The 16,067-nt window shown below is 46.0% G+C and overlaps 1 protein-coding gene across 2 annotated transcripts in view; it reads right to left on the reverse strand.

The window, feature by feature from the left end:
- Nucleotides 1–1,708: 1,708 nt before the first annotated feature.
- F11R (F11 receptor) overlaps nucleotides 1,709–16,067 on the reverse strand; it is a 29,384-nt gene continuing 15,025 nt past the window's right edge. Inside the window, exons 3-10 of one of the 2 annotated variants that reach the window (XM_053368163.1) lie at nucleotides 15,291–15,398; nucleotides 13,581–13,724; nucleotides 11,401–11,603; nucleotides 10,114–10,216; nucleotides 6,609–6,716; nucleotides 4,943–4,952; nucleotides 3,566–3,617; nucleotides 1,709–1,893 (exon numbers count right to left, since the gene is read on the reverse strand). In XM_053368163.1, coding sequence (XP_053224138.1) covers nucleotides 1,858–1,893; nucleotides 3,566–3,617; nucleotides 4,943–4,952; nucleotides 6,609–6,716; nucleotides 10,114–10,216; nucleotides 11,401–11,603; nucleotides 13,581–13,724; nucleotides 15,291–15,398 — 764 coding nt within the window. In that variant the 3' untranslated portion in view covers nucleotides 1,709–1,857. The remainder of the gene's footprint in view (nucleotides 1,894–3,565; nucleotides 3,618–4,942; nucleotides 4,953–6,608; nucleotides 6,717–10,113; nucleotides 10,217–11,400; nucleotides 11,604–13,580; nucleotides 13,725–15,290; nucleotides 15,399–16,067) is intronic. The other variant, XM_053368162.1, reaches the window with a different exon arrangement.

The following is a 16,067-nucleotide window of genomic DNA, read 5'->3' on the forward strand; positions in this document are numbered from 1 at the left end:
TGTGTTGCCGTTTTATTGCAGTTTGTTCCTTTTTATCCTTATGAGCTGCCCAGATGCCTTCAGTTATGGGGTTGCCTTCTGTGAACAAAATGCATAAATCTAGAACAACCTAAACTGCAAGCTTTCATTCAGGGATAGAGAACATGTCACTATTAGCCAGGTTTAAGGAAAGGGAATCTGTGGAGTTAGTTGAAAGCAAAGCTTTCCAACCTCTGCCACATCAAGAGAGGAGCCAAGAAGCCCAAAGTTTTACATTACGCTAAACCAGACATTCTCAACCTGGCGCCCCAATAACTGCCATTATTCCCACCTTGCACAGGCCTGTTTGGGATATAAGCAAACAGGAACCCATTAATTGGACTGGTTGAGATGTATGTTTGTGGCAGTGTTTTCCCCCCTCCACTTTCCTTCATTGGGTAAATTTTGAGGCTATTCAGAGGTAGCACCAAACCACAGCTTGCCATCCCTTTCCCCTTCCTCCTTGCACAAGGATTAGAGGTCTCCAATCATGGCCTTGTGGGAACGCATTCGTTTGGCTAAACAATGGGTTGTGCAAACCAAGCTTACAAGCTGCCTTGAAGCCCCCTGCAACACACAAAATCAAACCACCACTTTTCAGCCTCAGCCCAAGGCTTACACCCGATCACAGTGGCAACAGCACTGGTTTGGAGTTACATCTGCATAGTCTCGTGCCCCTGAGACATCCGCTGCCCACTTGTGACTATTACTCGAAGCACAAAACATATTTACACACAGAAGACAGGGTTCAAACGGAAGGGCAATGTTTATTTTCAATTCTGTTTCCAGCATACAAAATGATACAAGAACGTTGTAGCAGTATTTATAAAAGGCACATACGATAGCACTCTCAAGTTTGAAGGCCAACTCTCTAACACAGCATAAAAGCCACCACTAACACCGGGCCCAATCCACCCCACAGCTACGCATGCAGGGACTCTCAGATTAATGGGCCACAGCTGCAATCCTGTACCTGGGAGTAACCGTGACTTAATGCAACAAGACTGACTTCCAAGCAGATGTGGTTAGGACTGGGCTGTAAGACCCTATTCTAATTCTGGGCTGGATCGCAACTACAGGACAATACAATTTGCACTGTGTGGCGGAAGGATTATTGATATTCTCTGGCCCCTCGTTGACTCTTTCAGGAAGCATCCAGGCACAATTATTAATTCTGCTCTCAAAACCAATTCTCTTCTTTTTTTGAGGCCAATCTGAGGTAGAAGGGGTTCAAGGCCAGGAAGGGATTTCATAGGTACAATTTTGACTTAAGCCATCTCAGATTGTGGGATGCCACTGACATCCCAAAAGGCAGTGCCCTACAGGTCAAACCTGGGCAGCTTGCAAGGGTCAAAAGGTAAGCCTAGGAGCCCCAAACTAAGTTTTCCAGGCTGCAATCCTAACCTCACTGAATTCAATAGGACTTGGTTGGTGGTATTCAATGAAGTTTTACAAGACAGCAATAGTCCCTTCACAGTTAATTCCACCCAAACGAGAGGCACTGCGGTGGCTGTTTGCATTTGCTATGACTGCAGCTACTGAAATTTGGTCTCTTAATTTCAGTGGGTCTCCTCTGTGTAAAATCTCTGGCCAAAAACTTCGATGGCCAGGCCCCTAATGAGACCGTCTTAAATTGATGCTCTTCAGCTGAGTAGTGACCAAGGGTTTAAAGCATTAAAAACAAAATTCATAACGGCACACTTCATCTTTTCTTAAAAACAGTTTTTTTAAAAAAATCACGCTTAATTACAAAGATTCGTAAGGAACATTTACAACAGCCTCAAGAGGAGGGAGAGGTTAGACTTTAATACATGGTGGAAGGCAACATGAGAGTGGAGATCAGACCAAGAAGGAAGACGTTTGTTTAAATTCACCCTGGAAAAAGAGAGAGAGAAGAAACCTCTAAGTTACACAGCATGAGAAAGCCAGCAGGGCAGCCTCCCCTCCAGCTGGGGCTTTGGACTACAAGTCTCATCAGTCCTCAGCCAGCTTGGGGGAGGCTGCTGTAGAGAGCCAGACCGCATAAATTCAGAACCCCAAAGTTTCAAGGTGCATAATCCTCACAGCTCTTAGCTGTACGCCTGCGTCTCCTCCCGTCCTCGAGAGTGATCTTGCACCACCAGCATGCCACGACTGCTAACAATGGCCACGTGGCCACAAAAGGATGGCAGAGTGTTTAATAATAAACACTTCGCCCTGATATTGCACTTTCCATGCGTTCAAAACTTGTCACACACATTGGCTTCTTCTAATCCTGTTAAGGTGGGCAGGTGTGTGCGACTGTGTGTTGAAGCTGGGGCACTGAACTACTATTATGTTTTTAGATATGCTGCAAGCCACCCAGAGTGGCTGAGGAAACCCTGCCAGATGGGCAGGGTATAAATAAATTATTATTATTATTATTATTAACCTTTGGTTTGTTTTTGTAACAGGCCAAGAACAGCCACCCAACTTCCAAACTTGTAGCTTGGACACAGCCAATACTTTCTCTCCAGACCAGTGTTTCCCAAAGTGGGCAGGACCACTCCTTGGGAGGGGATTACATGGGGGTGTCTAACAGGCAAGGGGGCGTTGCAGGTGGGCCCCTCCAAGCACACAGATCACTTATTTAACAAATGACCAGGCTAGAGCCTAGAGCAAAACACCTCCCTTGCTTCATATTTAAAGTTTTACCGCTCTTATCACTTTCAAAGCTATTTACTTTGCTCACGTTTGTTTGTAGCTTTGATGCTGAGTTGTCACAATAATAGCTATTTATTTTCTTATAAATTAGTTATTGTACATCTGTGGTAGGTGAGGGTTTGTGCATGTCTGGTAGTTATAAATAAATATTCTATGCTATAAACTTCATTCACCCCTTATGTTTTTGTTAGTAAGAATGTGTCAAAACATTTTTCATGCAATATTATTTGCTGCAACTGATCTATCTATCTACCCACAAGCTTAGATCAGATCATGTATTTATTTTGGCATGTATTTCTTTTTCATGTAAGCACGCAATCAGTTTGTTACCATTTTGAACTTCTGTTCTGAATAATTCATTTTACCGGGTTGGGTAGGGGGCACTGGGGATGGGTTTATGGCACCAAGGAGGCAGTGGCTCCCCAAGTTTGGAAACCACTGGTCTAGGAAATCACTTGAGTTGGTGTGTGCTGTCCGAGAGAACCTACATAGGTACCCTCTAAGCCAGGTGTCAACCAGGATTCTAGGTGGGCGGCAGGGGGTTCTACGGCACAAGCTGAATCCTCCTTCCACCGAGCACTGGTGGGCGGTAAGGAAATTTTACCATAAAGAAAGGTGGATTAGTGGGCGGTAGGTATAAAAAGGTTGACTACCCCTGCTTTAAACAAAATCATGTCCCACCTTTTGCTCTTCCAAATAAAGAAATAAATTCATGAGCATGTTTGCAAACCCACCAGAGACTTGAGTGGCCCCATCATTCCTCCCAGTCGGAGGCTGCCAAAAACACCACTCATAACATCATTGCCACGCCTAACAAAACCAGCTTTTCTGGGGAAAGAACAGAGCAAGTTCCTGTTCTACTTACATCACTTCGGGTAGAAGGTTGGCTGTAAATGACCTTCTTACTGCTGGTGGTGCTAAAACAGGTGGAGAAATGAGAAATTAGAGGCAGGGACCTGGCAATAGAGGAAGAAATCCCAGAAGCGTAGGCAGAAGGCGGAATGCTGAGGATTCGGCTAAATCCCAGGCCATATTCACACCATACAATTCACAGGTTGCAGAGTTGGAAGGGGCCACCAAGGGTCATCTAGTCCCATCCTCTGCAATGCAGGTACCACAGCTCAATAATCCCTGGCAACCTCTGCTTAAAAACCTCCAGTGAAGGAGAGTCCACCTTCTCAGGTAGTCCGTTCCATTGTCAAAAGGCCGTACCTTCGGAAAGTTCTTCCTAATGTTTGGTTGTAATTTCCTTGTCATTTTAATCCATCAATTTGGGTCCCACCCTCTGAATCAACAGAAAACAAGCTTGCTCCATCTTCTGTGTGACAGCCCTTAAAATATTTGAAGATGGCTATCCTATCACCTCTTAAGTCTTCTCTCTAAACATCCCAAACTCCCTCAACCACTCTTCATAAGGCTTGGTCTCCAGGCCTCTGACCATCCTGGTCGCCCTCCTCGCCCGCCTTCCAGCTTGTCAACACCTTTCTTAAAATGTGCTGCCCAAAACTTGACACAAGAATCCAGGTGGGGGCCTAACCAAGGCAGAACAGAGTGGCACTTTGGCTTTCCTTGAGGTGGACACTCTACTTCTATTGATGCAGCCTGGAATCGCATTTTTTTTCCCCTGCTGCATCACACTGTTGGCTCTTAAGAGTTCCCTGTGAAGTGAGATTGAGTGCTAAACCACTCTGATAACTGTAGCTCTGTGAGGGGAATATGGGTGTCCTATCAACTCTCAGCATTCTTAACAAACTACAGTTCCCAGGATTCTTTGGGTGAAGAAGCCATAACTGTTTAAAGTGGCACCACAGCACTTTAAATGAATGGCATGAATGTGGCCCTATTTAGAGCAGACCCACCTTAGCCATGCCGGTTAATTTCAGCGGGTCTACTCTAAGTAGGGCTAACACAAGATGCAACCCCTTTTGGCATATAAGCAATGTATACAAGTTCGTTAATAAATAACTCTGGGCACCTGACACCCAGAGGCTTCCACCGGGAGGCTGGCGCACCATGGCTCCTTCTGCAAGCGCTACCCACTCCCACCACCCTCTTCGGTGGCTAGGAATGAGGCCAAGGGGAGCCCAGTGGCCCCCCAAGCCTCAGCCAACATATAAGTTTTGGGGGCAGGAGGAATATGTGGGGAGGGGATGAGAGAGGCAGGGCAATATGGGCTGGGAAGAAGGGTTCTGGTGGAGGAGACACCGCCGCCGCCAACCCAACTGGCCAAGCTTCTACTCACTCTCTTCTTTCTGAAAAAGAGGGGGAAAAGAAAACTTTAGCCAACAAGGCAAACTTCAGTTTCCTCAAATCATTTGAGCAAATCTTCTTCTTCTGACAATTACATTTACACCATACATTCAAAGCACAGTTACACCCCATTAAACAGTCATGGCTCCTTCCCCAAAAGAGTTCTGGGAGCTGTTGTTTACTAACATGCTGAAGAGTTCTGAAGAAACACCCATATTTCCCACTCCCAGAGCTACAATTTCCAGAGTGGTTTTACAGTCAACCCCTCTTCTCAGGGAAGTCTGGGAATTGTAGCTCTGGGAGGAGAATGGGGGGGGGGGTCCTCCTCGCAACTCTCAGCACCCTTAGCAAACTACAGCCAGGCCGCATTCACACTCTACATTTAAAGCAGGATTGTATCGTTTGAACAGTCATGGCTTCCCTCAGAGAATCCTGGGAATCGTACAATTTGCAGAGCTCCCAGTGTGGAGACAAAATTGGGTTAGGATCTACTTGGACTTCTTTTGGGGGCACTTGACTAATCCCAGTAAACTCTGTTCCTATCCTATTTCTTGAAATGGGTCAGACACAGGAGAGAGAGAGAAGATGTGATGTTTCGAGCTTTTCAGAAAAGGAGAAGGAAGGAATGCAGTGGTATCTTCTGAAAGTACCTCAGATGCTCTACTGTCTAGACTGCAAAAAGTCACATTCAGCTGATTTGCTGATCGACTTCCCTTTCGTATTGTTCCAAGTCTAAACTGACTGCTTGCAGTCATATTTGTGACACTTGCTTTGATGCTTTGTAACATGTCTCTAAAAAGCTATCTTCTCTGCTTGTATGCAGAGTTTCCTGTGAGGGGCTAGGCCGAGACCTTGTCCTCTGTGCAGCTCTCAAAGCTACCACTTTTTAATAGAGAAGATTCTCAACAGTTTTTAATCCTAAAACTTCTGTCTGGAGACTATTTCTTAGACTCCACATTTGGGAAGATGAAATAACTATTAATCCGCTCTGGAAATCGTAGCCCTCTGAGGGGAACAGGGCACCCTTAAGAAACTTCCTTTCCCAGGATCCTTTGGGGGAAGCCATGGCAGTGTAAAGTAATAGGATACTGCTATAAACGTATGGCGTGAATGTGGCCTGGCTATTGTTTGTTAAGGGTACAGGGTTGCTAGGAGACCCACAATTCCCCTCAAAGAGCTACAACTGCCAAAATGGAATAACAATTTTAATGGGAACTGTAGCACTGGGAGAAGGACAGGGGCCTCCTAACAACTCTTAGCACCCTTAATAAACTATAGCTCCCAAAATGCTCAAAAAGTGCTTTAAATGTTTAGTCTGTAGCCTAGGTCAGCCTTTTGCAAGCTTGGTTCTTTCCAGAGGTTATTGGCTACAGCTCCCCTGAGCCACCAGCTGGCACAGCTGCCTCACAGGATTGTTTAAGGGCCTTACAAGCACCTCACCTCTGTCATTTATGGCCACGATTCGACAACCATGTAAGGTAGTCCAATGTCATCCCCATATTGCAGGCTCCCGCCTATTTAGGGAGGTGCATGGGATATTAAGCCAAACACGAAGTCCAGAAAACCTTAGCAGGCCGCCTCAGTGGAGGAAGCCGCATATATAATCAAACTAAACATTGCATGACATGATCGGTTCAAGCGCATAGCCTGCTACTTACTGCTGAAGAAGCCCCGGGTGTAAGCGAACCAGACCCCAAAGATCACCAGGCCTAGGACGATGAGAAGCACCACCACAGCAGCAACAATGCCGCCCACGTTGACTTCACCTGCACACAAAAGGAAGATGGTATTCAGCTCTTCAGTAATTCCGAAAAGGAGCCTGTCACACTGCAAGACCCTACACAGTCCGTCCGGGGACCCCTGTACACTTGTATACCCTAGACCGACTCTAATTCATTGGAGGTTTTCTCCTTCAACTTTGGCTGAAGCGGGGCAGCAAACCTAAATTTCTCTCTTTACAGCAGGGGTGTCTAATGATGGTTTTTTCCCTGCCTAAGGCCTGTTGTCACCTTTGGCCAACTGCCTTGGGGGTGCCACCCCACACTTGTAATAACTTTCCTCTTTATCTGCTAATTCCCCATTCCTACTGGGCTTCTGCGGCCTTATCCTGTTTTTTCCAAAGACAAATACTAGAATGTACTTGGAATGCCAATTAATGGATTAGCTTCAGGTATCTTTTCGTCATTCCTGCCCTGTCACCAAGATCCTTTTGTTCGTGATCTTACTTCCACTTTTCCAATCCCATACTTCAGCCAACTCATCTTGGGAAGTTCCTGACCCATTTTTCCCAATAGTGGAAAGCACCTTCTAAATCACCGTATCCTAGTATCGATCAAGGCTGTACACAATGAGGGAGGGATGTTAAAGCTCCCTCCAAGAGCACCAAAATTTCATATTCGGAAATTCATTATTCATAAAAAGAATACTAGAACATAATGAAGTAATAACTGGCTATACCTTACCCATGGACCCTCTAATTTTACTGAATATGTTGAAGAAACTGCACTAAGGGGACAGGGAATCAATGCAAACATCTCTTAACTTGCTGCCAGAATGGTTACAGCATTTGTCAAAATTGGGGGCGGGGCAGAAATGAGAATACCATCCTCAAGAGAATGCATAACTAAAATCTGGGACACAGTATATGCATGGTTAAGCTTACAGAGATGGTAAGAAACACAGAGGGGAGACAAGAAGATGCCTTTACAGTATTGAGAAATGAGAGTTTTTTTATAATGTACTAGAGGAATATGGTATAGGATAATGTACAAATTTGCAACCTTGTGATATTACCGTATTCCCTCTATAACACGCAGATTTTTTCTCCTAAAAAGGAAGGGGAAATGTCTGTGCGTGTTATTGAGCGAATGTGTGGTCCCTGGAGGCAACTGGCGCGAGTGGAGGCAAAAATCAGGCAAAAATCAAATCGCGCGTCTCAGAGAAGGGAAACCTCAAAAGAGGAAGTGGCTGCTTTCCTGCATTCTGCCTCAGGGTCTTACTGCCCACCCTCCTCTGTTTCGTTGCTGTGTTTGCTCAAACGGAACAAAGAGCAGGGAAAGCCCCTCCCCTCCAGGCAAGCAGAGGGGAAAGCAGAGCGTCTTTCCTTCTACCGGTAATTCCTCTCCGTGAAAACATGCAGGAGGGAGAGAGAGAGAGAGAGAGAGAGCGCGCGAGCTGGCTGGCTTGGGTGGGTGAGTGGGGGAAAACTTTTGCCTTCCTTTCCTCCCTCCCGTTATACCCCTCTCCTGCATTCTTAGCCAGCTGCTTCTCTGCACACCCCTCTCGTGCTCCTTGTCCCTTCTGTGTTTTTCCTTCCCTCCCCACTTAAAATGTGGTTACAAAGCATGGATCCACGTGGATCCTCAGGATCTTTGCATTAAAGGTAAAGGTACCCCTGCCCGTACGGGCCAGTCTTGCCAGACTCTGGGGTTGTGCGCCCATCTCACTCAAGAGGCCGGGGGCCAGCGCTGTCCGGAGACACTTCCGGGTCACGTGGCCAGCGTGACAAAGCTGCATCTGGTGAGCCAGCGCAGCACACGGAAATGCCGTTTACCTTCCCGCTATAAAGCGGTCCCTATTTATCTACTTGCACCCAGGGGTGCTTTCGAACTGCTAGGTTGGCAGGCGCTGGGACCGAGCAACGGGAGCGCACCCCGCCACGGGGATTCGAACCGCCGACCTTTCGATCGGCAAGCCCTAGGCGCTGAGGCTTTTACCCACAGCGCCACCCGCATCTTTGCATTGGGTCAGCTTTTACCCAAAAATTACGCACCCACTGTTGCCTGGGGCTGCAATGGTGCAAAAACGTGGTTAAAAAGCATGGATCCACATGGATCCTCAGGATCTTTGCATTGGGTCACCCCAAATTCACCATCAGAGCACATAGCATGTCCATGGCTACAGCCTGCCCCCCAAAAATCACGCACCCACTGTTGCCTGGGGCTGCAATGGTGCAAAAACGTGGTTACAAAGCATGGGTCCACATGGATCCTCAGGATCTTTGCATTGGGTCAGCCCAAATTCACCATCAGAGCACATAGCATGTCCATAGCTACAGCCTGCACCAAAAAAATCACGCACCCACTGTTGCCTGGGGCTGCAATGGTGCAAAAACGTGGTTACAAAGCATGGGTCCACATGGATCCTCAGGATCTTTGCATTGGGTCAGCCCAAATTCACCATCAGAGCACATAGCATGTCCATAGCTACAGCCTGCACCAAAAAAATCACGCACTCACTGTTGCCTGGGGCTGCAATGGTGCAAAAACGTGGTTACAAAGCATGGGTCAACATGGATCCTCAGGATCTTTGCATTGGGTCAGCCCAAATTCACCATCAGAGCACATAGCATGTCCATAGCTACAGCCTGCACCAAAAAAATCACGCACCCACTGTTGCCTGGGGCTGCAATGGTGCAAAAACGTGGTTACAAAGCATGGATCCACAGGGATTCTCAGGATTTTTGCATTGGGTCACCCCAAATTCACCATCAGATCACATGTCTGTGGCCACAGCATGAAGCACAAAAATGATACATCCACTGTTTCATTCAGAATGTTTTTTCCCTTGTTTTCCTCCTCTAAAAACGATGTGCGTGTTATGGTCAGGTGCGTGTTATAGAGCAAAAAATACGGTAATTTATTTTGTTTGATTTTGGAAATGTGCTCCCATTATGTTTATTTCTAGATCTCACCTTCTATTTTTATTTTAATTGTCAACTGTTACTAGTGCCATGTTGTTGTTGTTTGTGTGTACACACACACACACACACACACACACACAATGAATGAATGAATGAATGAATACAATGTAAGTGAAAAGTGGGCAACTGCAACGGATAACACACCAGTCAAATCTAAAATTGCAATTAACTCTTTCACATCATTCCTGGGATACACATATATTTAGGCACAAAAGAGAGAGCTAACATTATTAAGTAAACTGTTTCCAGTGCCTTCATCCTCCAAAACCCCTAAAACCTAAGTAATATATAAGGGAAGCTCTGGAATATTATGTATTTATGTATTTATGCATTTTTCATAAATATCTGTAAAGGCATTTGGGTTCAGGTTGCAAAGATCTGCTCTCAGGTGTTCATTCCCTCCATAGCCAAACAGTAGAGCCGGCCGTCAAGGCAACCCACCACCAGTCGGACCTACTTACTGGTCTCCATGCGCACCGTGTCGGACTTCTGGGGGGCCCCGACTTTGTTGTCCGCCTGGCAGTAGTAGTCTCCAGCATCATAGGCCATCGTGGGCTCAAAAGACTGAAAGAGAGGGAGAAAAAGAGGGGTCTCAGCAGCACGCAATTCCCAGGGGTCAGGAGATCTCTCTTGTCCACTAGAAAGCCAGCAGTAATGGGGAAGGAGGTGCAAAGAATCTACAATTTCAGCCCATGCCAGTCAAACCAGAGTTTGATTTAAAACAGCACGCAAGCAGAACAATACAGTTACTTCTTGCCTTTTTTGTACTTAGTCTGGGGCATTATCTTCAACCCCACTTTCATGTTCTCCCAAAGAAACCTAGGCCCCTTTAAAACGCCTTGGCTTCCCCCTCCCAAAAAGGAACTGTAGTTTGTTAAGGATGCTGAGACTTGTTAGGAGATCCCCTATTCCCCTCGCCAAGCTACAATTCCCAGCGTGCCTCAACAGCCAACCGCTCTTCCTAGGCAACTCTGGAAACTCGGTAGTTCAGTGATGGGAGTAAGAGGACCTCCAAAAAACTCTCGGCACCCTTGAAAATAACGTTCTTTGAGGGAAGCCATAACTATCTACAGTGGTATCATGGTACCTTAAGCAAGGCAGTGAGGCGCAGTGGTTAAGAGTTTCGGACTAGGACCTGAGAGACCAGGGTTCAAATCCTCACTTGGCCTTGAAGCTCCCTGGGTGATCTTGAGGGCCAGTCAGTGCCTCTCGGCCTAACCTACCTCAAAGGGTTGTTGTGGGGAGTTAAATGAGGTGTGGGGGGGGGGGAGAACCACAAAAGCCACCTTGGGAGAAAAAGGTGGGACATAAAGGCAAAATAAAATAAAGACGTGTGTGTGTGGTGAGAGCAGAAGACTTACTATTCCTCACTACGGGCCTCCCCTCTCAACAAACCTCATGCCCAAGGACGCCTTATTTTTCAACACACAAAGCTGCCAAACTCTCCAATAGTCCCCACTTGTCGACTCTCAACCAAAGGCCTTCGAAAGCTTGCCAGAGCAGAATTACACTGTGTAACCATCTCAGTGCCAATAATGCAGTAAGCGCTTTGAGGTATTTTCTACAGTCAAGCAGTGTATGTTACGGAATAAATAAAAATAAAAAATGAGTTGCAGAACGCAACGGGTCCCCCCCCTTCTTCTTCTCTCCCCACCCCCAATTCCAAAGTCAGAGTAGCACCACCACCACCACCACCCCCAAAAATATGGCAGAATTCACAAAGCTCAGAGCCTGTTTTAAGACCCTACCAGAAGCCCTGTCTTGGGGTCCATCGTGTAGGATGAATTCCTGAACAGGGAGTTGGTTTTGGGGTCTTGGGGCATCAGGATGTTGTCTTTGAACCAGGTGAAGGTGGGAGGCGGGGAGCCGTCTGTCTCCACGCAGGTGAGAACCGCTTTGGTGCCAATGGTGACCACAGAGGGCACTTGGGCCTTGGGCTTCGAGGGCGGGACTGCAAGGCCAAGAGACGTCCGTTAGAGAAACAAAGGTGGTGTTGTTGTTGCAGGAACGCTCAGTTAGTTTGTGAAAGGCGAGCAGCTGTGCAGGACAACTTGAAAAACATGCACTCCACCAGTTCTAAATTCATTTGCTCTAAACCAGAGGTTCCCAGACTACTTGAAAATTGCTGGTGGATCTAAGTGGATCACTTAAACGATTTTTAATGGGAAATGATTTATAATTAATTGAATAAAATGTTTAAAATAACACAAAAAGAAAACAAGAAGCTTTTCTATTAGGAATTCTAGGCGCCGAAATTCCAAAGGAACAGAAAAGACTGCTTATGTATGCAACGACAGCTGCGCGGATGCTGCTAGCCCAGAGATAGAAAGAAGACACAAGTCCCTACCAGAGAAGAATGGCAGATCAAATTGCTGGACTATGCCGAAATGGCAAAAATGACCAGAAAAATCAGAAATCAGGAAGACCAACATTCCAATAAGGAATGGGGGAGATTTATAATTTACCTTGGGGACCACTGCAAACAATTAAAAACGTTACTGGAATTGCAATAACACTTGTAATGTAACGAGAACTATGGATACAATGGAGATATAAAATTTTCGGATTATCATATAAGATGCAGTTTAACAATGGGACCCACAGAGGGGAAGGAATAAAGTCTAGAGATTTGTGGGAATTATGTACTTATGGAAGATGTTGTGGTATGACTGTAAATTGTAATATGGAAAATCAAATAAACAAATTGGGCAGGGGGGATTCTGCTTGTTGTTGCAATTGCATTGCCCGGCACTAGACCCTGGATCATTTTTTCCATTGTATTTTTACAGACACACCACGGACCAGGGGAAGGGCCACAGCTCAGTGGTAGAGCATCTGCTTTACCCCCAAGAAGCTCCTAAATTCAATCCCCAGCACCTCTGGGTATGGCTGGGAGAGACTCCTGCCTGAAACCCCAGAGAGTCACTGCCAGTCAGTGTAGACAATACTGAGTTGGATGGAGCAACAATATAAGGCAGCTTCCTATGTGCCACCTGAGCAAAGCTTGTGCACCACTGTATGGGAAGCCTGACTCTGAAGGGGAAAACACCCCACTCTTCTTTTGCCTTTGAGGAAACATCCCATCAAAATCTTGTTAGGGCAAAAGCTAGCCTTCTTATTATTCTCCGTGTTCTCTAGTTAGATCTGGGTGAGGAATACACACAGAGAAACCTCCTCAATATTGCACTAATAATATTGTCGTCATTGTTGCCATCTTCTAACTAAGGTCCGTTTCGCACCATAAATTAAAAGCACATTTATATCACTTTGGACAGTCATGGCTTCCCCAAAAAAATTCTGGGAGGTGTAGTTTCTTAAGGGTGCCAAGAGTTGTTAGGAGGCCCCACTATTCTGCTTACAGAGCTCCAATTTCCCAGACTTCCCAGGGAAGAGGAATTGATTGGCGTATCTTGGCAGGAATGTTCTTCCACAGAACAGGGGCAGCCCTGCTCCGTGGAGGGGGATTCTGAGATCTTAGGAACTTGCAAGAGAGACTCTCCTTCAGACCACAGCGATCTGGTTTCTCAGGTAAGCTGGTTGTGAGCTGCATGTGGCCTTTTACTGTATGTTAGTACATATAGCTTGGCCTGGTAGCAAATGGGCAGCCTGTGCAAATCCTGCAAGCAAGGCGTTCTATGCTGATGGTTGTTTCTCCCCCAACAAGCAACTAAGCCGCCACATTCTGTGTCCGCTGCAGCCTCTGAATCAACCCCAAGGGCAGCTCCGCACTGAAAGTATTGCAGTAATCCAGCTGTGAGGCTACCAATTGCTGTGGTCGAGGTATTAAAAATAATTAATTCCTCATTAACAGGCTGCTTGACACAAGAGCGCTGAGAGACCTTTGGACCAAGCTTGTTGGGCTGTTGAGCTTCTGGAGGCCAGTGGTCAGGGTCATGAAGGATTCTGGACATAAAATGACATTTCGTACCTTGAACAATGAGCCGCACAGAGGAATGCCGATAGTCCTGCGGAGTGACAACCACCTCGCAGGTGTACAGGCCCGTGTCTTTCCGAGTCACCGAATTGAAAAAGAGTTCATTGGGATGGAACACGACGCGATCCTTGTAGGGTTCTGTGGGGGGGGGGGGAGAAGGCCCTCAGAGCATGAGAAAACACCAAGAAATAAGCTCTTTCAGGGAATACTTGAGCACAAGTGGTGATAATTTTACCTCAGTACTGGTGGAATCATCAAACTGCAGGGCCTAATTCTGCCTAGTAGGAGCCCTGAACAAGGCTGTTTTCTCCAAACCAGGCCCCATTCACCTAACAACGCGGGAGGACTCCCAGAAGTGAACTTAGTCCATATTGATTTTTAAAAATGGGTCTAGGAGACCCAATCTCATCATTCTATGATGCATCACGCGTGTATATAACATTTCCCTAATTTTTATCCCCCATAACTCAATAATAATATTAATAACAATATCCCGCCCATCTGGCTGGGTTTCCCCAGCCACTTGAGGTGGCTTACAGTACATATAAACTGGATTAGTTCTTTCTCTCCTTGACGTCTGATGGGAAGGCATTCCACAGGAAGGAAGAGGAATTTTTTATTCACTTTATTGATTTTGACATGTGAGATAATCCAGTACAGCAATTTTAATCAAAATCTGAGATGTGGTAGTTAATTTTTTAAAGAAAAATTTGTAGGTGATCTGTTGTGGAACGACCCCACTGAAGTAGGTAGAAGCTGTTACCCAGACCTTATTGCTGGTTACAAAGGGCCCCCCATAACAGATCAAGCTTCAGGGCCACAAAATGTAGGCCCCCCACTGCCCACACCCAATGCTAGGTGTGGGGCAGATAAAGACTGCTGCGAAGGATCCACTGGGAGTCTTAAAATTGGCTTCTGATTGTTCCTTGGCAAGAGGGGTGTCTATCTGATGACATTTAAGTCATTAAGGCCCCTTTCCATGTGCTACCAGCACAGGGAGGGTGGCAGCACAAGAACGTGCCTTTTCCGTGGTGGCTCCCTGCTTGTGGAATGGCTCGCCTGCCTTTTATTTGTGCATGGATGAGTTTTGATTTTACTGATTGCCTTTACTGTAACTGGCTAGTATTTTTATTGTGCCTAAGTCACTGTGAGTCATTTCCATGAGTAAAGCTAGCTAGCTAGCTAAATAATAATAATAATAATAATAATAATAATAATAATAATAATAATAATATCTGGCATCAAATACAAGCCCTGCTGAAATCTGAGCAGTGTAGGAAGATCTTGAAAGGTCCTAGGAAAGCTAGCCAAGAAGGCCAAATCCAGCTCCGGAAGGGAGACTGTTAGGCAGCTGGTACTCCAACAGCATCCCTACTCTGCCTTAGAGGCTCAGTTTCAGGTGCTACAAACACTGGAAACGAGGAGACAGCAGGACAAACAACCTAGCAAGGCAGATGGATGTTCAACAGGGAAGAGGGGCAACCTCCTCCCTGCCTTGAATCAAGGAACCTGGATGTACACTTCTCCTGACCCAATTGGTTTCTCCCTATGGCCTAAGACTCATCCAGGTAGGACCCATAGGGCAGAGAATAAGAATAAAGGGTTCCAGCTTCAGCAGAAGTTATCTTCTAGGACCTCAAAAGCCCCCTTTTAGAATTAACTCATCCTCCAAAACACGAACGCACACACAGTTAAACTACCCACCTGTGAAGTGACCGTCAAAATAGAAGAGTGTTGTGGAGCCATCCCCCTGGAATTTCCACTCCACACGCCTTGGGGAGCCCTGGTATGCCTTGCAAGGCAGTTGTGCTTCTAAAGAAATGTTAAAGGGGAAGAAGAATACGGGTAAGCGGGAAGGCAGAAAAGCATCACATTGGGACACATGGATTACCAGGAGAGTCTGGCACAAGTTCCTAGAGAAGAAGCATCATCCAAGCTCCAGGAAGTTGCCTGGGACCTGGGTTGTGGGCGCCGAAACAAAATGCCCTTTAAACAGGCCCAGGGCCACTGCACCAAAGCCCCAGGAAGCAACTGGCTATAATTTTGGCAAAAGAGGGTTTTCTCATGTACTGCAAAGGTTAGAAAAATGCTTTTTCCAAACAATGCACTCTCTGTCTCTCATTCTTTGGAGTATTCTATTTACGGGGCACTTTTGAGATGAAGATTCACTAAATCAATGGCTTTATATCTGTGGCTCCAGATAAGTAGATGAGGATAACTGTTGGGGACAAGCTGTCATTTGAGGGATGAAAATTTTGTTAAATCTGAATCCAGCATGTAAAAGAAAACAGCATGGGCTGTGTTTTGTATCACCACATGCATTAATACTTACTGGAAGACTCATCTGAATTAGTTTTACACTTTTCCTTTTTTTATCCGTACTTTTTGAAACACAAGGGAGATAGATCCCCAAGTGAAATCTGCATACGTAAAATCATACAGTAAAAACATGGCTAAAAATAGACATCAATAAGCCATTGT

This window comes from Podarcis raffonei, chromosome 16, assembly GCF_027172205.1.
Source record: "Podarcis raffonei isolate rPodRaf1 chromosome 16, rPodRaf1.pri, whole genome shotgun sequence".
Classification (NCBI taxonomy): domain Eukaryota; kingdom Metazoa; phylum Chordata; class Lepidosauria; order Squamata; family Lacertidae; genus Podarcis; species Podarcis raffonei.